The sequence below is a fragment of the Dermacentor albipictus genome, chromosome 3 (genome assembly GCF_038994185.2).
Source record: "Dermacentor albipictus isolate Rhodes 1998 colony chromosome 3, USDA_Dalb.pri_finalv2, whole genome shotgun sequence".
Classification (NCBI taxonomy): Eukaryota; Metazoa; Arthropoda; class Arachnida; order Ixodida; family Ixodidae; genus Dermacentor; species Dermacentor albipictus.
Window position 1 is genome coordinate 117,125,927 of NC_091823.1, and position 24,434 is coordinate 117,150,360.

The 24,434-nt window shown below is 46.0% G+C and overlaps 1 protein-coding gene across 4 annotated transcripts in view; it reads left to right on the plus strand.

Annotated features, from left to right (window-relative positions):
* The window catches only part of LOC135915619 (uncharacterized), a 33,880-nt gene extending 9,688 nt beyond the window's left edge, over positions 1-24,192 (plus strand). For 3 of the 4 annotated variants that reach the window (XM_070536676.1, XM_070536677.1, XM_070536675.1), the window contains 8 exons: positions 2,308-2,435; positions 8,918-8,994; positions 13,002-13,017; positions 14,277-14,366; positions 14,648-14,737; positions 15,338-15,476; positions 20,325-20,604; positions 23,946-24,192. In XM_070536676.1, the coding sequence (XP_070392777.1) occupies positions 8,935-8,994; positions 13,002-13,017; positions 14,277-14,366; positions 14,648-14,737; positions 15,338-15,476; positions 20,325-20,604; positions 23,946-24,152 (882 nt within the window). In that variant the 5' untranslated portion in view covers positions 2,308-2,435; positions 8,918-8,934 and the 3' untranslated portion in view covers positions 24,153-24,192. The remainder of the gene's footprint in view (positions 1-2,307; positions 2,436-8,917; positions 8,995-13,001; positions 13,018-14,276; positions 14,367-14,647; positions 14,738-15,337; positions 15,477-20,324; positions 20,605-23,945) is intronic. The other variant, XM_070536678.1, reaches the window with a different exon arrangement.
* The last annotated feature ends 242 nt before the right edge of the window (positions 24,193-24,434 follow it).

Consider the following 24,434-nt stretch of genomic DNA (forward strand, 5'->3'; position numbering starts at 1 on the left):
ATTGCTGCCATGGCAATGCTATTCGGAAACTTCAAAAGCAGAGCTCGGTACCTTGCAGCTTCAGTGTTCAATGAGCCAGCAAAGGGGTTCACGAGAATCACATAAAGCTTAAGAGAAGAGCGAACATTATGGCGTTCGAGCTCCGAGACATGTGCTAGTCCAACTAAAGTGCAAGTTCTAGTGTTCTTCAAGCGGTAAGATAAATTACCAAGCTTCCGAGAAATAGCAAATCGACAACCCCATCGAGGTGCTAATGACAACGAAAGACCTTTAGCCGAGTTGCTCAAACGATGCAGTCGACATAATACTAGATCTGGTTAGTACTGAACGTCAGGTGGTGTGAGTTATGTTGGCGTGTTTGCTCGAACCGAGCATTACGCAATTGCTCACGAGCAGCACTGATAGTTGTTGTAAGCCTCTTACGTCATACATTCACGAAATGGCGATTTTTGGAATAGGCTGAATGTGATGGTACCAAGGTATCGGTTAGGAAACATGAAATGTTTCTGCCAAGGTTAAAATATGCAGATGCAAAATCAGTGGATCGTTTGACCGCGGTACGAGTCGCAAACGCCATTTCCGAGAGCTTAGTATCCAATACCGTATGGACCTCAGGATCCTTATGGATTCCATCGGTATGGAACTCAGGGGTGCGATCGGAGACACGGTTCGGCGCGTTCGTTCGGTTACCGGGCGCGCGATTTGCCTACTACGCGCGGATGTCGCCAGCCGCGAGGTGCGGCACGTTTTTGATGACGTCAAAATGACGACGACATGCTCCTGTCTATCATCTTGTAACCGAGGACGTCGTCTGCTAGGCGGCATACGCGACGAGAGTCGGAAAGTTTGGAGCGTTCATACGCTCGTTATGAGACAAGCTTCGCATGGCGCGTCTGGTGAATTGGATTCGATTCAAATGGCGGCTCTGATTAGATTCAAATGGACTAGATTCAAATGACGTTCAGATAAAGTCCATAGTATAAATCGAGAAAATGGCGCTTGCGCTGTTAACTTCAGTTTCCGCATTGGCGTTGCTTGAATAGGAACGGGAGCAGTGGAGGTGCGAAACGCGTTTGAAGAAATGGCAGAAGGCGAATTCCGGCGTCGAATTTGTTTATCGAAATAAATAGTGCGTTGGTTGTGCTGCAAACTCGACCCCGTCATCGGATGCCAGACTGCCACTGGAATGTTGTTGTTGCCTCTTCAAAAGTGCGCCACTGTTCCCGTCGTTTCTTTTTTTTTTCACTCGCTGTGCACGACTTCAGTTAGGGACGTCGCAAAGAACCTAATAGTTCTGAATTGTAATAGTCGCACATATTACTATTTGAAAACTTGTTGAAGCTTCAGAAGAAAGAAATACATATTTTAGGTAAAGATTTCATTCATTGGAAGACGAGAAATATTTCTTTTTGTAGTATACTGACTGCAAGCAGATGGCAAACGAGGCAAGAAAACTTTCGGAGAGTTCACCGCCTGCCGATTAACTGCTCTTTCCACCTCGTTCTCAGAAAATTTGGATGCTGCCACTTTCTGACTTTGCAGCAACCGAACAGAACGCGTATGGAACAAAGCTATCCGATCGTGCCTTGGAGATCTTCTTTCGATTAGTGTTCTGTTCGGTTTCCAATGATGCGTTTGGTTATGTTAGCCTGTGGATGGTATGGCGTTGCTCTTGTGTGTTTGATTCCGAAGGCAGAACGTCTCCGAGAATGTGCGACTCGTTAAGTAAGTGGCACTGCCGGTTATCAGTTCTGGTGGGAAACCAAAACGCGAGAAGACGTCGAGGAGACAGCGCCAAATGCTCCTTGAAGTGAGTGCGCGAAATGGGTATAATTCAAGCCACTTTGTAAAGTGGTCAGTAACCACCAATAAGTGGAGGTTATCCGACGGAATACGGAGGAAAGAGTCAGTTACGTCACACGCGACGATATTCCAGGGGCTTTGACTAACAAATGGTTGCATCAAGCCCGGTGGCAGACCACCACGTGGTTTCACTGGCGGACAAATTTAATAGCCTCGTGCATATCGTAAAACGTCTTGCCGCATGCTTGGCCAAGTAGCTGTCCGACATGACATAATAATTTTTGGTGCCAGAACTGTGACCAGCCGTAGCAGAGTCGGTGAAGTACTAAGGAAGGCTGTTCTGAGGCTTTCCGGAATCACTATGCTAAAAGGGGAGTTACCGTCATCCTCGTCAGATTGTGGAATGTAGCGAAGCAGACGGCTATCGGTACCGAGTACATAAGAATAGAACTCACCGATGGTAGACGCTTGCGTGCTACAGCCACCTCCACCTTGCTGTTCCAGGACACGCCGGCAGAGGCTGTCTGCGTTGCGCCTCGAGGAAACGCAACGCTTCCTGCTGACCAAAGTATCCCATCATGGTTCTGTGTCAACAGCAGCAACTATAAAAGGTGGCTCCTGGGCGGAACAAGGTTCGTGCAAAGGCGCATGCGAGAGTGCGTCATCAACTTTGTTTTGTGCACCAGTGCGATGTTCGAGAGGAAGCCTCATGTCTGTATCGAATAAGGACAGGATCTGCTAATAAACCGGCCTGGTTATTTAAGGCGGGGCGAATCAATTCTCCAAACTGTACGGCATGCATCGAGACAGGAGACACTGAGCACTTTTTGTGGTCCTGCCAGAAATTCCAAGATGAAATGGACGCTCTCCTGAAGAATCTGCAAAAAAAAAGGACCTTCCGCATGCGTGCCTGCAACACCTTATATTTCCCGAGGGATCGGTTATAGCCCGCAAAGAAACTTCACGTCTCCTTATCGAGACTGGTTTGATGGACTTATGTCGAAACCCTCCAGCGGTATTGTGCGAGATGCTCGGGCGGAGCAATTGCCGGCCTTGATCGCCAGGCTAAACCCGCCTGTTGCTACAATTCACCACCCCCACCACCACCACCATATGGTAAAATGATGTTTCTGCAACGTTAATATCCAGTAAGCAAGGCGGCCTGCTGGATTCTGTAAAAAATGGAACCAAGGAAGCGCCATATGATCTATTTTGACACTCAAAGAGGCACTGTCCAAGTTCATGGCAAGAAATTTGCGCTCAATTGCAGTGTCTTTCTGCCGCTGTTATAGTGTGACTTGCGAACGCAAGTGGATGCAACCCACCCTCCAATTCCTGCCGCAAAACAGCGCCTAGGTCGTAGTCGCTAGCGTCCGTTTGTAGCACAAACAGCTTGCTTAAGCCGCAGAGCTTTATTGCTATGACCTGAGTAATCGCACTGGTCAGTGTTATAAAGATATTGTGCTGAGACTCACCCCAACTCCATTTAACGCCTTTTGCACACTAGCTGATAAAGCGGAGCCGTGCGCTCTTCGTCGCGTGGTATGAAAGAACGGTAGGCCGCAATCATTTCTAAACAATGCTGCAAGCTGTTGACGTCATGCGGGCAAATGTATTTGCAACGGCGCGAAGCCTCGCGGTAATAGTACAAAGCTGACCATCGTTCACAATATAACTGTGCAAGTCTACTCTTGAGCGCCCTAATTGGTCCTTTGTCGGTTTCACGGTCAGCCTCGCTCTCTGCATTTTCTGAAGAACGATGGCAGCGTGTTCTAAGTGGTTCTCAAGATCGTGCGAAAAGTTGACAAAATCATTCATATTACTTCCATTGCGAAATTGTACCGCACTTCATCGAGAACAATACCTATTAGGCGTTGGAAAGTACTAGGCGAGTTCTTCACGGTAAATATCACGCGAACAAATTTGAAGAGACCTTTACAGCAAGTGAATGCTGTTTTGAGGACGTGAACGGATTAGATTGCGATTTGGAGAAATCCCCGAAAGAAATCGATTGTAGTGTGTAGTGAACACCCTTGCAGTACCCAGATTTGATAGAAATGACTCAATTGAGGGAAATGGATAAGCATACCGAACTGTGGCATCGTATAAGCGTCGATAGTCTACTCATAAGCGAGCTGTGCCATCTGTTGTAGGCACTAGAACGATAGTAGAAGCCCAAGGGCTCTTGGACAGCCTGAGCAGACCGGCGTCAATCATCTCCTGCAGGGACAAATCGAGGAACGCCCGACTGTGCATGCTCAGGGGCCTTGGGCTGCATCTCCAAGATTGTGTGTTTCCTGTATCGATGCGGTGAAGCAAGAGTGCAGCCGGGCTTTTCCGTGAACATGGCTGCGAACTGTTCAAGCGTGCGCACGAACTGTTGTTTCTGCTCAACCTCAAAAGTGCATCTCTCGATAGTTTTCAGTACCTGAGGGGGAAGCGGAGTTTAAGAGGCACGTGGTGGCATCGTGAGCGCTGTGCACAGAAGGAGAAGCCGGAGCCAACTGACAAAAATCACTGGTGCAAGTAACTCAGAAGCTGCGGTTTGCGAAGTCCAACGCTGTGTTTTCAAGGGCGATACAGTCCCGGACCAGTAGCATGGGTACTGCCAACCCCCGGCAATAAATAAAAGAATGTCGATATGTCTTGTTCATAAGAGAGGGCTTCAGACGCACCGCAGCTCATTCTGTTATTAGTGCGCCGTTAGCAGCTCTCAAGCTTCTATTACGTTGTGCAAGTTGCAGTTTGCGCGTCTGGAACAGGTGAAAAATGTCATCTCCAATGAGAAAGAAGCCGTCACCAGTATCTCCAAGCGCGGTTATCTCCGTGACTGAAACATGCACCTTCATTTACACAACAGGAGAAGAGCTAGCAGAGCTAGTGCGCTTTATGCGGGAAAGAAAAAGAGCGTCAATTTGCTAACCCTCAGTAATTTCGGTCTTTGCGGTGTCGGGGAGCTCCTTACCACCGCGGACAGTAGCCATTTCCTTGGGTAAAAATAAGCGGAGTCAAGGGTGTCGAGAGCCAAAGGACACTCAACCCGGTAGTGTCCCTGCTGATCACAACTGTGGCATGAGCCAGCATGGTATGTATCTTGCCCGTACCCTCTCGGTGCTTGTGGCCTGTAAGCGGCCCGAGAGGGTCCTCCGCTATTCAGAGGATTTAACACCGAGGGTTGTGGCGGGGAAAGTCGCCGCGGGCATCCTTGGTCATGCAGGGCCCCCGGCACCGCGGAGAGCTTCTGCTAATGGGAATAAGGGAACCGAGCTTTCTAACCGGGCTGGCCATGGATGTTCCTGGTAGGGGACAGTACGGCGGTACCATTCCAGCATTTGTCTTCCTCCAGGCACAGGCTGGCTCAAGAGCAACGTTGGAAGGTGGTGGCGGAGCGTAATGTTGCTGCCAGAAGAGCGTCTCCGTGATTTGCCGGGCGAAGCCTGCATGTTCCTCAAGGGAGGCAAATTATGGCCTGAAGCGAGGGTGGCACCTTGGCGAAACATGTGGCACCTAATGAACTCGGTGGCGCTGGGATCAGCGTGCCGAAAGAGTTCCTGCATGGTTCGAACATATTCTCCCCGACCCTCATCTATAGGCGTTGCATTCGGGCGTCCAGCTCGCGTAGGATGCGGTAGTAGTAGTCTCCCGGCAGGTACTCCGCTCGGAACGCCTCGGCGAACCGAAACGGAGGCTGCGGCGCACTCACTGTGCCGTGATAGCCTGAAGAGCAACGGGCTGGACTCGTTCGAGCAAGTCAAGCTCCGAGGCACCCGAAACCGTCCTGTAAATGGCCAAATCATCCAGAAAATCAGTGACGGATTTCCCGGCGTCACGGTCACTAAACGTTCGAATGTACAACGTGAGCTTTGTCACTGCCACGGGCTGCTCGCGCTCGCGATACGTGTGCGTGGCGGCGGTGACGTCAGCGAGCCGAGCCGGTAAAGTCTGGCACAACGTGGCGATCTGCCCCAAGACGACGAGGCCATCGCGCCTTGCCGCTCTCCGGCTTCACCAGCTCCAGCTCCCGCCACAGTCTAGACTCCGGGTTGCGGGTCATCGGCTACCGAAATTGCCTTGCGTGCCGAAAAGCACGTCGCCATGGAAAAACAGAAGCCAAACCAGATAAACAAGGCGCAAAAGCTATGGGTACAAAAATAATGCCATACAAGAGCAGGAAATCCAGATGCGAAAGACACTACAACCGCTACCACCCATGTGCCAAAAAAAACCAGCTAACAAACTAGATGCTCTGGTGCCTACGTTCTAAGAACCACCAGGTGGCCGCCCGTTGGGCGCCATATGTGGGCTCGGGGCCGTGGCTTCAGAGCCAGTGGCCAGCTGAGGCTCCCAGAGACGACACAGTGTACAAGAGCCATGCAAAAGACACCCTAATAGTGACACGTGTACTTATCTTTATCGGGCAACCACGTTTCGCCGCTTAACTGTAATCGCAGAGCGAGGGACGCGCCTGCATGTATCCGACGTTTCTGGAAAGTTATCGACGCTTCTATCCGCGTGTCTGTTGTCGCCGAACCTTGTGTTATCAGATTTCATCGCGTGACACGAATGGTGTAGAACTTTGTGGAAGACAAGCGGGTCCCATCAGTTAATCTGGAACATTCGACGACTGATCTATAAAAGCCGACGCGCTTGACCCGCTGATGGGTTTTTTCCGACGATCGCCGACCGTGTTCGCCGCTATCGTTGTACTATAAGTGTAGCCTGTTTTTGTGGGCACAGGTTCGCCCAATAAAAGTTAGTTTTCTCGTTCACAGTATTGCTACTGTGTTATTGCTTCTTTCTTCACCGTCACTACCACGTGACAATAGACTGAAGCCCCAAACCAACTGGAACTGCTTCTTTGTTACCGTTCCTTGCGCTCTGGCCCCAGGCTGGCTGCGTGTGGCACGGGTGCATGAGCCAGGCCCTGATGAAGGTGATGGCAGCACAGGGGTGTACCTATACGGTCGGCTTTACCACAATATATATAGCATGTTCAGTTCGCTCTTGGACAACCGAATACGTACGAATAATCGACGCAGCCGCAACGACACCCGACCTGCCACAGTTTATTTGGATTTGTACATTAGAACAAAACAGGCAGACTCAACTCCAGTTGACATCTGCATCAAGCGAAGCACTCTTGGTGTGAGTGACTCACGAACGATGTGTGTGCGTGCTTCAGGTATGGTTTTTTAGCTGTAAATATTCGTTCAAAGATGGGCGTGTTTGTTTATTAGGTTTTATTTCCTTTATTAAGCCTAAATTTCAGCGTCTTCTATACTTTTTCTAGACGTGGACGGCAATACGATTGTGCGAACAAGCAAATTAGCTACTAATTGCAGCGTTAACACCTGCTGAGGTGGCAAAATCGAAACGCGCTAAGAGTCTTAACGCGCTGGCTTGCCGGCGAGAACAGGTGTTCAATGTCTCTGAGCGACGTGTACATCTGTGGCGTAATGGCTCCAATATCAGGCTTTTGTGCTAGAGGTCCTGTGTTCGAATCGGGCCGACGAACAATCTTATTAATGTGCATTTAATTTATAACACCATACTGATGAGTTGGCAACGTCACAAAGTCATCTGTTCGAAGCTAAAAGGGCAAGGTTTATTCATGTAATAGCCATCTTTACTATACTGGCTGAATCGCCCCGCTTGCACCTCCCGCAGATAGTAACGCTACAGTTCCTTCTAGTAATTATTGTATGAAGCCCCACGCTTGAAACACCTAATTAATCAAATATTTCTTCGCTGCAGCGTTCCTACGTTGCACCACCGTCCCATTAAATGCGGTAGGCGTTAGACACCCGATGAGTACGAAAATTGATACGAACTCGGCAAGAAATGTTCCATTTCAGACTAAATTTTGGCGCTTTACGTGCCGAAACCCCGAAATGATTATGAACAATACCGATGAGGGAGACTTCGGCTTTTTTGAACATCTTGGGTTCTTTAACGCACAGCTCGTTCACGGTATAGCGAAGTTTTTGCATTTTACTCCCAAGGAAATGCGACCGCGTGGCCAGGATTTGTACCCGTGGCCTCATATTTTACCAGAGCGATGCCGAAACTGTGACACCACTACGGCGGGGAGTTGAATACGCACACAATCGCGCCTTTAATTGTAGCAAACCGAACAGTAAGAGATATTACCACATAAGGCCGTCGTGGGTGCGTATTATCACTTGCAACTCCCAAGCGCTAATATCACGTCCGCCTCTAGTTTATCATTAGAATCTAGCTACAAATCCTTGTTTATTTACCACATAACTCCGGCTTCTGGAAGTTTCTCTTTAAATTTTTGCGCGGCTAGCCATGAGTGAATGTTCACTGTATTATTAAAGCGAGAAATTGTCGTGTTGAACTCTCTAAGAACCAGACTGCGGGATTTCTCAGAATTATTTGTGGAGCACAGCGAGATAGTTTCGTAAACGCCCTTGTCGTCAAACGCACGTTTGAACAATAATACTCCCACAGTCATAAAGGAACAGATGCACTCCATTCCTATGCACCATTTTGACAAAGCGTTTCATTGTGTTTCTGAAACGCTCTTCTAACTTCTTAAGGAATGCATCTAATAATCGCGCATGTTTCTATTCTACGGCAACAGAAGTGCAGCTCCGCAACATTCTTATTATTCTCTAGCATTACAGTGTAGTCATGCGCACGAAGCTCTTTGTTATGCCTTCACGCTGATAGCACATTAGTAACTTCGGTACACATGCGATTAATAACCCGTGCGAGTCGCGTTGGGATCGTTCTATATCTCTTTCACGATGTATACAGTAAATTCCTTAGTCATGCTCTATTTAGCCGCTGTTACCATGCCTGTAGACCTTATACGTATATGTGCTTCGCTAACCCGCACAATTCTCTGGCATGCGATATCAAAGTCTAGTTTAGTGCTCTAAATCTGCGTTCCTTAGTTGTGTGACCCTCGCCTGGAAAAATTCGATAAGGCATGCGAAAGCCAAAGAATAGGACAACTTCAATAAATCACATGAAAAAAATGAACTCAGGGCTTTGCAAACGCACCCATTGTTTGTTCTTTTTCTACAAAATACTGTTAGATACGTTCCCATCTTTGCATGCTCTGATTTTATTTTCATTTTTCCAGTACGCTGGTAAATCAAGATGCACTCGATGCTTATGCTACTTGGAAGCTTGGCATTCCTCGTGTTTTTGTCCACGCAGGTTAGCAAATATTCTGTGTTTTTCTGGTTAACCTGCTTTTCTGTGTTTCTCTTTCCTCTCTTTACATGCATTGAAACAATGCATTGCATTGTATACAGATACACTACTTTCGTTGAGATTAATGGGTTAAGTGAGGGCACAACCATTCAAATTTCACTTTAAGGACACCCATGGCATTACGCAAGTCAGCATCCTCAACAAGGCGCTAAGCTGACGTAGCTTGATTATGCCGTGAGTCTGTTAGCGTTACTATCGAAGTGCTCAAAAACGCTGTATGCGAGATCGCGCAATGTCCTGAGAAAACTACCAAACTCACACCCCCTTAGAGGGAATATGGGTGCGGCAGGAAAATAAGGATAACCCCAATTATTAAATAAAAAAACTAACTTAATCATATTAAGAATGCAAAGCCTTTTTGAACAGACATTCTGCCTCTTTCGCGGAGTTATATTGTCACTCTGCAGTCACGAAGAAGCGCACAGTAGCCAAACTGTGAGAGCAACATACGTAGGATAACGACAGCGACGAGCACAGTCGTCAGCCGCTGAAATGTGATGAATAAGCGAGATGCGCCCGATATTTATATAGGATCATTCTACAGTATAGCGTTACCATTGGGGCTCGCGAATGTTCTAGAATTTATAGCACTACTTCTCTTTGCGCAAACAATCTGTTTAGACAAACATTATTTCGCTATAGAATCGGCGAGAACATTATAGGAAGGGGCAGAAAGTGGCAGAGTGGCCACTATAACAGTGGTAAGCCGATAAAGATATTCTACGTAAAAGCATAAAAGTTGTACTCTCGCCGATATCAAATCCGAAAAAAGCTTTCCCGCTGACTTGAGAGAACCAAAGTAGTAGCATCTAGAATGTGCGGTCAATAGAGACGTCTTAGGGATGATGATTGAGGTGATGTTGAAGTGTGCATGTTAAAGCAGTCTTTGTACAACATTGCTCATATAATCACTCAACAGCTTTACGAGCTTACTTTAGAAATAAGGCAAGAAGTTCGCTCAATGCACTCAAGTGGCGCAACTCGCCACAAACCTGACATATTGAGATAATAGAGGCAATCGTCGACTCCATGACTGGACAAAGTTTCAACATCGTGAGTCAGTTATGGCTTTTGCAAAAAAAAAATATTATAGAGCAACTGCTAAAAACGCGTTAGATGGCGGTTATCACCTTCGGTTCCGAGTTTAGTGCGTAAACTCTGTTACCGAATTTAGATTTGGTGAAAGCGAACGCATGTTAACTACAAATTAGGGCGAAACGATAATGTCTCGGCGATTCGTGAAGAAAATGGGAGCTCTAAAATTATAGTAATTATAAAGGTATCTTAATAGCTTTCCCGACGATATATACGAGTCACTTTGTTTACATTCGGTGAAAATGAGGGTAATGTTACGAGCAATGGGAAGCAATCGGAATTTTGTGTAAGGCAGAGTTATTTCATGGCTTTGGGCAACGTAGCAGAAAGGGGCCGCGTGGCACTTTATAATACTTGGTTAATGAAGTTTTTGCAAAAGTTGTATTTGAGCCAGCAACATTATGTTTTACACTGAAATTTCTCATTTTACTCATCTGCAATCTCTTAAGTTTGATACAGGTGGCATTTCTATTTATGCTAGGGCAGCCTGCTCAGTTTCACGCCTCTAGCAAAATGAACACAAAAAACTCAGTACAGCCTGAACGCGTAATTTATTGCATGGGCCGTAATTAAGGCATGCACCTTTATCCTTGCCTACACATTACTCACAATGTGCCATTTATTTAAAAAATATCACCAATGTGTCTTGTTTAGCTCATTGAGGGTACTAGATAAACTAACTGTGAAAGCCTTATGAAACTTGAAAATAGGAAATAAGTAGGCCCAGTAAATAATTGCAACATTTAGGGTTAGGTCATGGCCATGAAAGTTCCGCTACAGATTAAACATAAAATTGCCTGAAGGTTTAGTGAACCTTAGGTTGGTGCCTTTGGCAGTTGTTTTAGGATTCACTTCTAAAAATATTGCTGACGTTATACGCTATGACACTTTCACACACTTGGTCAAGAAATGTTTTTTGCACGGCAATAATAAAACCACTCGATTTGTCTTAGCACAGAGATTTGGCATACATTTCCCCTCATTTTCAATAAATTTCAACTCGGTTACATTTGTATTTGTACCAGGGCTCCATGCTGCATCTTGAGCCCCGTATAACCTCTATTATATACGCTCATGAGCATTTACACGCGTGACTTGTTGCATGAACCAAAATTGTATGAAAAACTTTTAATTTCACCTAAGCGCAACCCTGAACGTTCCCCTTATTTTGCACGATATGAACTCTGTCTAACTTATGCTTCCTTCAGGACACTGAGAAACATATAGTGAAATGGCGATATAATGCTTTGGCTTTTTAAATATATGTTTTACATAGGCTGTATTTATATACATGCGTTTAGATTTGCTAGCAAATTTTCGATAGCCTTGTCTCCGTGTGCGCAAAATGTGATCTAGTTGGCATGCGTAATTATTCCATGGCAATGGGCTCAATTCTCAGCTGCTTGTAAAACACACTCATACAGCTCCGGAGCGCTTGTATGTGTGATATATTGCAAAGGACACAAATAGGCCACAAACTCTCAACTTTGCCTGCTCATTACGCATAGTGTTCCCGTTATTTTCTCTAAATATAAACAAGGTGCCTCGTTTACTTCATTGAGGACACCGGACAAACCAGTTAAGAACCCCTTTTATGACGTATGAAAACAAACGCAAAAATAGAAACGAGGGTCCACTAATTATTTCCAACCCTTTCATTTATATCAGAAGCGTGAACCTTTCGCCAAACATTAAACCAAACATTTTTCTTATCTTGAAGACATTTCAAATGGGTGCCTTGTATAGTTTTTCTAGGACTCTCGGAAACATTGCTGATAATGGCAGTATGCCACTCTGGGACGCTTTAATAAGTAACTTTATACAAAGTTACATAGTGTTTTACAATTAACATACACATATTACGTATATACCGCTCGTCACTCACGACATGATTCCTACAAGAGCAGGATACAAACATGGTACCTCGCACAGTTCCCCTAGGAAACTGGGGAAAGGCATTAAATGGCTGGTATTATGCATAAAGTTTTGAAAAGTGAGAGTATTCAGTTATTATTACGAGAGCACGTAATAAACCTGCACTCTTCTAACTTCCAGCGGGCGTCACCCATTAAGTGCCCCCATTTTGTTATAATCTGAAATGTTAGCCGTTTTTGTGATTCCAGGAAAGTGGCGTAATGGTCTGAGTTTTCATATAACGCTTCTCGACGGGCTGCAATACGAGTTCGGAACTATTCATTTAACCCCTAAATGATAGACACATCTAGAAAAAACAAAACACCCGCTTATCGCCCTTATAAATCCCCATATTTACTTAGAACATAAATTTTGTGAGTTTTATATCTTTTTGTTTATAAAATTGTCAAAACAGGCATAAAACGTTTTCGGGCGCTTCTACTCGTATTAACTGACTCACTGTAAAAGAAAACGACCTTAATTATGTGCCCGATGGTGGAATGGAAGCTGTCCCCCAGCACAGATGTCCAATGCTCTAACCAATATGCCACAATGTCAAGGCCAACTACCAGTGCCAGTGCCAGTACCAGTGCCAAGGCCAACTACATCTTTCAGATAATCGCCGCATGTGTCACATTGCGAAGCATGGGTGCGTGAGAGCACATGCACACGCGCAAATTTACTTTAACGCAAACACGCACGAATTAAATAAGCGAATGAATAGCATTTGAACAACCGCTTCACGAAGACTTCGCTTCACAAAGATTTCACTGTTTGCGCTGGATTGGAACAATATTTTAATGCTTTTCTCTTGGAACAAAGAGAGCTGAAGTTCACATGCGATTGTGTTATAATAAATTGATGTTATGTACAAGCGCATGCAAAAGCTAATTTTATGCACAGTACATTAACACATTTTGTTTACCTTTCTTTTCACACAGGCAGCTGCTGCGGAAGGTCAGTTTACCAATTCATTACTCGCATTACGCGCAGGACCTGCAGGGCTTCCATGGGGTGCCCTGGAGGTGCTGCACCACCTGCTTTATTATAACCCCAGGTGCTCTCCTGAGGGCTCGGTTTGCCGGTTACATGTGCCCTCCTGGAACAGTGCTTGTAAAGAATGCAACCTATCGTCACGACGAAGAAAGCGACCCACGACCTCTACAACACCAGTAGGAACCATGCCCCTTCAGACACAGTGATCACCAAATCACCCGTGCACACTGCCTGACCGCGCGGGCAGCCAGCGGCGGCGCCTGAACTAGCCGCACTTCGCAAATGCCGGCGTGTCCAGGGCACAAACGCATACAACACGCGCTACGAGACCTCTTCCGCAGTGCCTAGGCAAGGTCACATATACACAGATATTTTCTCTCTCGCACCCGCTCTTGCTCGTGCCTGCGCAGAAACGTCGAGCGCCGCGAGAAACACCACACCCCACTGTACATACTAGCAATTGTAAAGACGCGGCCCGGGAGGCAATGCGTGGCTATGCAGAAGCCGAGGGACTAGAACGCGCGCCTCTCCCCCCCGGAACCATGCAATTGACGGAAGACAGTGCGCTTCCTGCTCACTACTCTCCTCCTCGGGTGGGGGAGATTTAGCCGCCATCGCGGGCTGACGATCGTACGTTTTCACTTGCGCATATAGCACACGGCACGGCGACGATTTTATCGGCCTTGCACTTTATACGAAACCCCACGGCGACGCTAAAGGCTGAAATGCGCCTGGAGGGCCCATGTAATTGCTATCGCAATGAAATTGGTGTCTGCAATAAAAATTTTCCGAACTTGACGTTCACTGGTATATGTCTCTTGTGCTCATATTGATTGCGATCTTGAAGTAAGTTCTCCCAAAACTGCGACGTTTGTGTAGTTTATCCTTCTGGCCTAAGAAATATAAGTAGGCTCTCCAACACACCTTACATTTACGTTCTTTTTTTGAAGTTAAAGTCGTCTCTTATGTGTGCTCCTGTGGAATCTTGTACAGGTATCACGCGCGGCTTTAACATACGATAACGTATTGATGGTCGACGTAAACTTCACATTACGGTCGGAGTAGATTTGCCTTTTCGGGGGAAGGGAATTAGGCCGACGTAATCTTTGTTGTCGCGCCATAGCTAAACGGACAACGCAGTCCTACGTGTCAGTGACTCTCCCTTTTACTTTTAGTCATTGCAAGGAGAACAAGGGCCAGGTGTATTTCTTCTTGTCCAGGTAACTCGCCCGTTCCCCGTGTGCTGCAAAAGAATGCGACCAATACACCAACGGCGGCGTGCTTAGGAAGAGGCCGCGTATCTCCGAAAGGTGAGCAGTTCCTTCTCGTCCCACATATTACTTCAGGGGGTTGCATCTTTGTTACTGAATAAATTAAAAAGGCAACACACAGTAAAACATTTGCTTCTGAATCTATCTCAGCATTGCGAAACGGAGTGATTGCTAAATGCATTCTTCCATTACCAAAAAACAGTCTAAACAAATAATATGCATATTTCACGCTCAGCGTTGAGTCAAGCCAGGTTAAGTAACCAGACTTACAAAAATAAATTACGCATCACATTAAAATGAAGTTTTCCTTTTGTTTACAGCTACCGCTATCGCGGGAAACACAGCGCAGAAGGCGCAGACCAATACGACAGCGGTGACACGCTTAGGAAGAGGCCGGGTACCTCAGAAAGGTGAGCAGTTCCTCCTCGTCCCACGTATTACTTCAGGGGGTCGCATCTTTCGTACTGAATAAATTAAAAAGGCAACACACAGTAAAACACCTGCTTCCGAATCTATATCGGAATTGCGAAACGGAGTGTATACTAAATGCATTCTAGCATTACCAAGAAACAGTCTAAACAAATAATATGCATCTTAGTTGTCGCGCCATAGCTAAACGGACAACGCAGCCCTACGTGTCGGTGACTCTCCCTTTTACTTTTAGTCATTGCAAGGAGAACAAGGACCAGGCTTATTTCTTCTTGTCCAGGTAACTCGACCGTTCCACGTGTGCGGCAAAAGAATGCGACCAATACGCCAGCGGCGACTGGTCGCATTCGGTTACTGAATAAATTAAAAAGGCAACATACAGTAAAACACCTGCTGCTGAATCTATCTCAGAATTGCGCAATGGAGTGACTACCAAATGCATTCTTCCATTACCAAGGAACAGTCTAAACAAATAATATGCATATTTCATTCTCAGCGTTGAGTCAAGCCAGGTTAAGTAACCAGACTTACAAAAATTATTTACGCGTCACATTAAAATGAAGTTTTCATTTTGTTTACAGCTGCCGCTATCGCGGTCAACATAACGCAGAAGGCGCAGAGATTCATTGAAACTATGAATCAGACATGGCACGATATTTCGTCTTGGGGCATGACTTCAAAGTACTCCTTCTGGGCCGGCAAGCACAATCGCTTTGGAGAGTAAGTTTATAATCTGCTATTCTAATTAATTTATTCCTTGACAAACTTGGATCATTAAAGTTTTCCATCCATCCACCCATCGACACACTTGGGAAAATGCAGTAACTGCTAGCTGTGTAATATTTAGTAAAATCTACACACTAAGCCTATGGCTAGATTTCCTTAAGTCCCTTTGTAGAATTATGCTTATGAAAAGTTTGCGCTTATCACAGGGAAACAACACTGTCATCAGTAAATGTACACGCCACACGCACAATGAACTGTTTTTTTGCGCACTGCTGCATTTTCAGGGCAGAAAAATTCTCAGCAGTCAAAACACTAACATAGAAGAACGTGCGGAAAGAATCAACCAGGAACGCAACAATCAGACTTGAAAACGTGGATGTGTAAACCATTTGACCGACACGTTTTCAAGAACGTGATTTCGCGACGCGACGCTTCTAAGATTATGCATCCAAACTTGACCTTTAAGCGAAAGCAATCCTGATTTCGATGTGCGGTGCAGTCATCCAGCAAAAACGCGCGAGCATGTCGCTGTCTCGGACTCTAAAAGGAATGCTTTTACTCGAAGAAACAAGCGTGGCTTCATACCGTCAGGTGCATCAATTGAAGCCGTCATCTCTGGAATACTGACTGTTTGACAGACGGCCATAGAATACCGGACAATTCACATGTCAAGCCTCAGTTTTTTCTATGCAAAAACATTTCGAATTTGAAAGGCATGATTTTGCGCTAGATGCCTACTGCAGCTTTACTCAAACAAGTTTATCAATGTCCCCCGTGGTAGCAAATGATATGAGCGTAATTTTCGGTGTGCTTTCCTCACGGTGCAAGTATTTTCAACTGAAATCGGAAGGTCTTTCTCCAGGAAAAAAATATCAAGCTATAGGAGGTTAAATGGTCATTTACCGGATAGGGCAATGAGAAATTACCGGATGAAATTTAATACACCTAACCAGAATGGTGAGCCAAGGACGTGCCGTGAATTTGACCGTTCTTTAGAACAGTATACAGGAAACACTGCCACTTCACAGAAAAGCATTACAGATCATGCAGAACTAGTGTGTAGCACATAACTGCTTTCGTCAAGATCAGGTTGATGCAAAAATCCTACATCTTCAATATGAAAATAGGACCACATGCACGTGAATAATGCCCCTCAATTCTGGAAATACAGTAATAGCACAATAGAATAACCGTAGTTTTGCATCCTTAACTTCAATTGAGTACAATGCTTCACTCAAGTCGGTCTCAAAAAACACCATACGCCTAGGAGCGCATGCGAAGGTGAAATCTAGTGCGAATTCGTACTTTTTACACGCTGGCAAGAGCAAAGCTTTTCTTAGGTACATTTACGAATCGTTCTTAAATTATGGGGTTTTACGCGCCAAAACCACTTTTTAATAATGAGGCACGCTGCACTGGAGGACTCCAGAATTTCAGACACATGAGGCTCTTTAACGTACGCCTAAATCTAAGTACACGGGATTTTTCGCAATTCGCCCCCATCGAAATATGGCCGCCGTGGCCAGGATTTGATCGCGCGACCTCGTGCTCAGCAGCCTAACACTATAGCCACTGAGCAACCATGGCGGGTTGGGAATTGTTCTTTACAAGGACTTAACTTTTTACTAACGATGATTGTCAGCGAGCAAACGTGGCATTTTTGGAACGTGATGCACATTTGGGACGTGATGCACACGAACACCAGTTTAACACTGATAATCTATATCTGCAGTGGAATAGTTAGCTATCTAAAACCCGACCATTGCTGGTCGAGTGGACAAACATGCTGCCGAGCTGCGCCTCCTTGAAAGCCGCCTGCGAGGCTCAATTTAGCTGTGATTACGCCTTGCATGCATGGCGCGACAACGGGAACATCTGCTCACGCTAAACATCCGGGATCGAATCATGACCCCTTTCCTCTGCCCAACACTACCGCAATAAAAAAAGTGCATGGGTAGTATGCTTGTAGAAATACTAGCGATATAGCATGTTTTCGATACCTCGATTTCTGAACACGACCCCTTTCCAGCCGTTTGAAAGACCGTTTCGCGTCAGAACAAACTTACCAAAAGTAACATATTTGAAGCCCTTTCCAAATCTGCAGCAAGACCTTGGTGAGTTTTATGCGACGCGTATTACTAGAGCTCAACCCAGCTCCTCAGGCGCGGCGGTGTCGCCTTCAATACCACGTGACACCGTGACGTCACGACAGAGGAGAAACGGGGCTCCAACTCGCGCCGTCAAGGATGACCACGTGACACCGTGACGTCACGGCAGAGGTGGAACGGGGCTCCAACTCGCGCCGTCGCTCGCGGTGGTATATAAGCAGCTGCGCTTGCCTCTGCTACACACTCACGAGGTGAGATGCCTCCTGGAGACACAGCTGCTCGTTGGAATGACAAGCGAAGGTTGCGGCGTGCTACAGAGACTGATTTTCTAGGTGGCTTTGGCTCAACTCTTGCAAGATGGGCTGGGTGCGAATCGAACCAGGGTCTCCGGAGTGTGAGACGGAGACGCTACCACTGAGTCACGAGTACGATGCTTCAAAGCGGTAGAAAAGCGCCTCTAGTTAATGCGGTGTTGCCTTAGAAACGAACTGTTTCTAAGGCTCAGGCGTGCGTCGCTTGCTCAGGCGCACATTTCGTTGCCGCGCCGAACGCTGCGTTGGTCGACGCTCACCGCGTCCAATGCGGGGCGCGTAGTCGCTGCGCCGTAGCCCATTGTCTTACACCCCTTGGCGGGTCGACGGGAACGCTGTCGCGTTCCACTCTTGAAGGCGAAGCAGAGTAACGCATGAGTTGTTTCTTCGTCTAGCCAAACCAAATATAGCCAAGCAACAGCAGTTCACCAGGCTAAACAGTGGTTCAACAACTAAAATAAAGGCTAGTATGCTTCGCATCCTGGGCTTAACCTTAGCTTAGCCACAGCCATTTTTTTGTAGTTTTTTTTCGCACAACTCCGACATTTCCTCTCGTTATGAAAAACCAGCGCTGCTCTGGGGGCGCTCATGAAAAACGGCCCCCAGCGCCGTAAGTGGGAACATGCCACAACTCTTAGTCTCCCAAACCAACGCAAGGCCACAGGGAACGCACTGTTTTTACGTTTCACGAAACTGTAACCTCGGCAATGTTGGCCTGTATTTCTTTTTTGTTCCCTCAGTGTGTATATCGAAAACAGTGAGTAGGCTACAATCATCGAGGACGGATTCACTTGTGAAACACGTCCTAGGTGTGTCATACGAAGAAAACTGCGTGAGAGTCATGCCCCAGCTGCTCCAAGCGTACACCGCCGATCACCTTGCGCTACGCTTTCGAAAGTATTGGCTCACTGTACGAGCTCTTTGAGGCAAAACAACCCTGAAAGTGCGAGGGTTGCAGACAGTAAATTGTTTTCTAGGTTGAGAAAACGATACCAGACCACGGCGGCTCAGGTTTTCAGCGAATTGCAATTTACGAGTGAATAAGCAAAATGCGCCATCGGAATTCAAGTCGGCGATCAGAGGTTTCTTTGAGGCACATTTAAGGGGCAAATAGAGAGCAGTTCCTTCGTGGCCAGAGTGACGTTGATTTCCTTGAAGCCACTTATGGTGTCCACAGCGTCGGAATGGGAGGCGCGTCCTTGTACAGAGACACGGCAACTAGCCGCACACACTTTGCAGTTCGCGGACCGCCGGCCAATGGCGGTATTCCTTGCAAATGGTGAGATCTGCCTGTCACACAGAGGATCTGCGAAATCTCCCTGCAGCGCAGCGACGTGGTCATTTAGCAACAGAACAGTGGTCGCGGCTGTACACCCTGACGTCGCCGGCTGCCTCACCGCCGCTCATCACTCGACACCTATATTGTCACTAGGCCTTTTCCGGTTCACTTCGGATCTTCAGAACGAACCGCCTATGCTCCCAAGTACCAATGTTTTGTCACCGTTGTTGCCATTTTGCCCTCTGCTCGCAATAATTTCACACGTACAAGGGAACGCGCTGATATTTGTCGAGCTGCCAGCTGCCACGCGAGCACCGTTCTGTGTGCGCCCTCGGTAGCCACGCCCTGCAGCTGAGTTTGACTAGTATCGGAGCTCTCGTTGGTTGTAAACACTGTACTAGGTGGTTTTTAATAAAATGAGCATTACACTACACATTACACATTACACATTTCTTTACAGAGGACATCATATTGCTTGGAATTGAAGTTGCATAACCGATGCTTGCGTCACCGGTCGTATCGACGCGCCGTTACAGCGTCGATGCGCTGTTCCTGCAGTAAACACGACATCTGCACCGTTTATGTTCACTGTGAGGCTGTATTCCACTAGTAATCTCATTTTCTTCCTTTTGTTTTGTCACCAGGCACTGTCAAAGGCACCACGCACTGCTAGAAACCCAGTGGGGATTTACACACCAGCTGGCACTATTACTCTTAGTGCCCCCAAAAGTATATCGGCAGTAAATATTTGTGTACTAAGAAAGTATACATTTTGGGACTAAAAGTATTGCCATTTTCGAGTTCGCTAAACTCAAATTCACACGGACATCTTGCCGGAGAATCTGTAGAAATAGGTAAAGCTGGGTGCTATCGCGTCTGCCTGAATCCAACGTCGCCATCGAGCGTACGCCTACTCAGGAAAAATAATATAATTGTAGGGCTGTATGATGACTTTTATAGTTGTGACAATTAGGCGCACAGGAATAACGACGGCCTTCAAGTTTTCTTCGAGGGTTTTGCACGTCCCAAACCTTACCGCCGCTGGCCATTTACTTCTGTTACTGTGACTAAAAAAATTCGCGCGATGTCCGCAAAGCGGCGCAGTGTGTCTGTTCGAAACTACAGCCTTGGTTCCCCATTTCAGGCGCCCAATTTCTGCTCATGCTGGAATCTTCGAGTGCGACAAGGAGATGTCAGACGACTTCGACGACGACGCCAAAATGGCAATTTTTTCCTGGCACATCCCAAAAAAGATATGCAGCCCTGCTCCCATTTACGTGAGGGTTACAGTTGCTGAATTGAAAAGGGGAGAATTTGTTGAGAAGGATACCACTTTGAACTTCAATAACAGGAACAGAATAGAGATAAGGACACCGCGCCGCAAGAGAAAATGGCGACCTAAAGGCCTCGACAAAGTCGTTGAGGTAAGACTTATGCAAGGCATTTAGTCATGCGCTGGTGTCATACTGTACATACTTAAAGGCCAACTGCAACGAAATTTTAGTTTAGATAATTTTTTTTATAAACGAGTGTATACAACTAAACCAATCTTGGCAAAGCTAGAAGTCCTATAGTCTTTTGTTAGCAGCCTTTAAACAGAACATAAGCAGACCATGCGTGCTGGTGGGAGTGTGGCTGTGACGTAAGTCCCAGCACATCGGGTTCGAATTGTTTCAGGGAAAGGCGGTCAGCCGCGGTCGCAGGACGGCTGGGATGGCTCGCGTCGCCATGCCTGGAGAACCACTAGAAGAGAAATACTAGAGTCTAGAGCGAAATAAAAGATGAGAGGGCTCGACGCGGCATCCCGTGGCGAGCGGCATCGATGGACTCAGCGCGGACTCTGAGTTTGCAAGAGTGTGGCATTACAATCCCGGATGTCATACCGAGGAGGCGCGAGTTAGGTCATTCGTCACAGCTGGCGAGAGGAAAGGCAGTGTCTCCTTGTTTGAACGCGATAGCGCTGAGGGCACCGAGTCGCAGAAAATCTGGAGCCGGCGTACGGCGTCAGAGGTCGTTTCGGCCAAAAGATGCTGGAAGCGCCCATACCCAGGCCTCCTACGTGGCGCAAAGAAGTTACTGAACTGTATTGAATTGCTCAAGCTGAACTACGTAGAAAAATCGCGAAGAACGACTTACACACAACCTACAGACATGATAGCGTTGTATTGTAATTTGACTATAGGATAAAACGTAATTATGTTACGCGAAAACTCAAAGAAACCACTTTTGCCGCGTTTCTACCGATTCATAGACCGGCCACTGGGTCCGCCATTTGCGCGCTCCGGCTCGCGCGGACCCTGGGGACCACGGAGTGGCGCGCCCAGATCCTTGCAATATCTCCAGATGGCGCTCACCTCCGGCGTATCCCAGCCTACTAAAGTGCCTGCGTTTCTACCGAAAGCCTGCACTCGTGCAAAGCGTTCGCGGTCAACGTTTCCCGGTAAACATTACGGTTACATACGCTCCAGTTGCCGGGAAGCGTAAGAAGCAGTCAGGAACCTTTGAATGCTATCGCGTTGGAACTCTTAAAAGCGAAGCTTAAACGCCTTCCAAATATTTTTGCAGTTACAGTATCAAAAACTGCAATTTTTTCTAGCCTGTCGGGATGCTAGCATATGTATTTAAAACGTCATTATTTGCACGAAGGCTAATCTATGTTATCTTAAACAAGGCTTTCTAACGTTGTCGAAAATTGTGTTGCAGTTGGCTTTTAAGATTTGGCGGGCTACATCTTAGATATTCGATATGGTTTAATTATCACGTGTTTCAAACCTGTAGCAATTGACAATCGCCACTAATAAGCACTTATAGAAGCAAGTTGATGAATTCGTAGACAACTTTGTCCTCCTTGTTGCCACAAGCATAGCCCGTGCTAGAAGTATATGCAAAATGAAGTGTGTCCGAGTGTGCAACAAAGTAGTGTCACTATACTATATAGAGAATTTATACTTGCGTTAGAAGAATAAGCGGTTCTATATCTCTTTGTCAGCGTTCTGAAACAAAGCTCACAATGCTATGTGTCACTAATTTTAAAGAACATTCGGATGTTCGGCGTTCGGTAAGGATACATCTCAGTGGTAAAGGTATTAATAGCGCTTTATTCTTTGAATTGCAAATGCAATCATATGAGTAACGAGCGAGTGAGACCAAATGAGGAGCTTTTTTTCCTGTTAGCGTACAAAATTCAATGTCCAAAGCACGAGTCATTTGTTTATGAAGGTAAACATCATTTTCAGGATATCTGAGTGGCCGTTTGAAATTTTATGAGTTCTAAATAAGATGATACTTTGCATTTCTCTGCATGTATATCATACGTTCTCTTTGCAATTCTAGACCGAGTGGACTGCTGTAATAGGTACTATATAAGTAACTCTCGTTACAACAGAGTAGGCTCTACTTTTCCTTCGGAATTTCAAACTTTTGCAGCTTACTGTGAACATCCTTATTCTGCAAATGTCACATTTCAGCGATAGCTCGTATAATATGTAGAATACTACTTGATTCTGGCTTGAGATGCACGAGTAGACATTGTTTTATTGATTGGCTAAATGACCGATTGACTGATTGTTTGATGGGATCTAATTACCAAACTGCTTCCCGGGAATAAATTAATATCCTTGTTTTTTTATGTCCGGATCAGCTTTTCCCGCTTGGCGTTCCTTAGCGCGCAATTAGGCTCGACACACGTGCCCCCATTACCAGATTCCTGTTTCATAACAATGAGGAACGCCATGGGCAAGTTTATTCTAGAAGCCTTTGACAACGCGGGTTAATAAAAAAGTAATTAATAATGACGAACCTGTGTAGCAATGCTGTAAAGCAACTGAGTCAGGTTGATGTTAGGAGCCACTCAGTGACCAATTCAAGTGAATGTTCCAGCTCAAGGAGACTTTAGGCCTGCCAGCACATTTCTGCAATTTTTTTTTATCTTGCGAACATATTTGGTGGGTGAAGCCTTCAATTTGTTTTCGTCTTGATGGAACATGGTTATAACGGCGTGTTTTTAGGACGGGACACAGAAAGAATGCACAGAGAACAGTTGCCGCTCCTCAGTCTTCGGACAGACTGGTCGATGTGTTAGTCACCACTTGAGGGAGCATCGAGCAAATGTACAGGCTTTCGCAGCCGGAGTCACTTGGCCGACGATTGCAAAAGGTACCAGTGGGCTCCATTGTAGAAAGCACTTGCATACTCGGAAATTTCATTACTCGAAAAGAGGGAGAAATGTTTGAGGCAGTTTGCATAAGAAAGGAACGAGAAAGTTGCATTAGCACTGCGCCACTAATTGGTCAAGAAAAAAAGAGATATATTTGCACAAACAGTTTCGAAGTCCGCGAGCATGAAGAGTGTAGAATGGTGTCATTGCGTGGTCTAAAAACGTGTCTTCAATCTTGTGCGCATCTGTTCGTTCCGTAGTGAGGCGGGACATGATGATCTGCTCTTGTGCTGACAGTGTGCGCTGTTGCAATGTTATTTCCAATGTTTCTGCAAAGCAACTGCTTATCGTGTGCTTTTTACCGCAGTAAAGCTCACTTGAAGTTCGGCGATGGTCCTCGGTGTACTCTTTCAGTGTTTCGTCCTCAAAACACGCCGGTAAAACTATATTCTATCAAGCCAGCAACCAACTAGCCCATCCAAGTCTCTTGTTTTTCTATTTTTTTTTACAAGTTCTTCGCAGGTTGCTTCGCCGCCATGTCTCTACAACCTACTTTTTTTGCAAGCGACAACTTGTTGATATTTGTTTTCTATGTTTTATTTATTTTAGGCTTGTAAATTCACTGTGAACGTCACATTCCATGGCTGGTTTGCGTACGAAACAGATGACGAAGTAAACGGCCGCCGCTACTATTCCGTTGGTATTGGCGTGCTCCAGGACAAAGCAAAAGGGCTTGTCAGAAGAAGACACAACAGATTGTCCTACATGATAAGAGGGACGTTTAAACGAATAATATTTTCGAAAAGGTATCCGTAGTCCTAGCACATTTTATTGCAATAAATTATATCACAATGTATTAGCCCTCGTTACCGTGTGTACCGAGTTCCTGCTGTGTGATCACTTCTGTAGAAAAGAATACTTAGCGCAGTAGGAGACAAAATTAGAATGAGTGTGTCCTAGCGGGTTCAGTTTTGTGTTGTGTTCTGGGCGCAGCGTTTGTGGAAGGTTAGGAGTAATGCGTAATGATGAAAAGAAACATTTTAATCCACTAATGACACTTGTCTACTTCACCGTCTTTCTTGCATCTTCTCGGGCCGC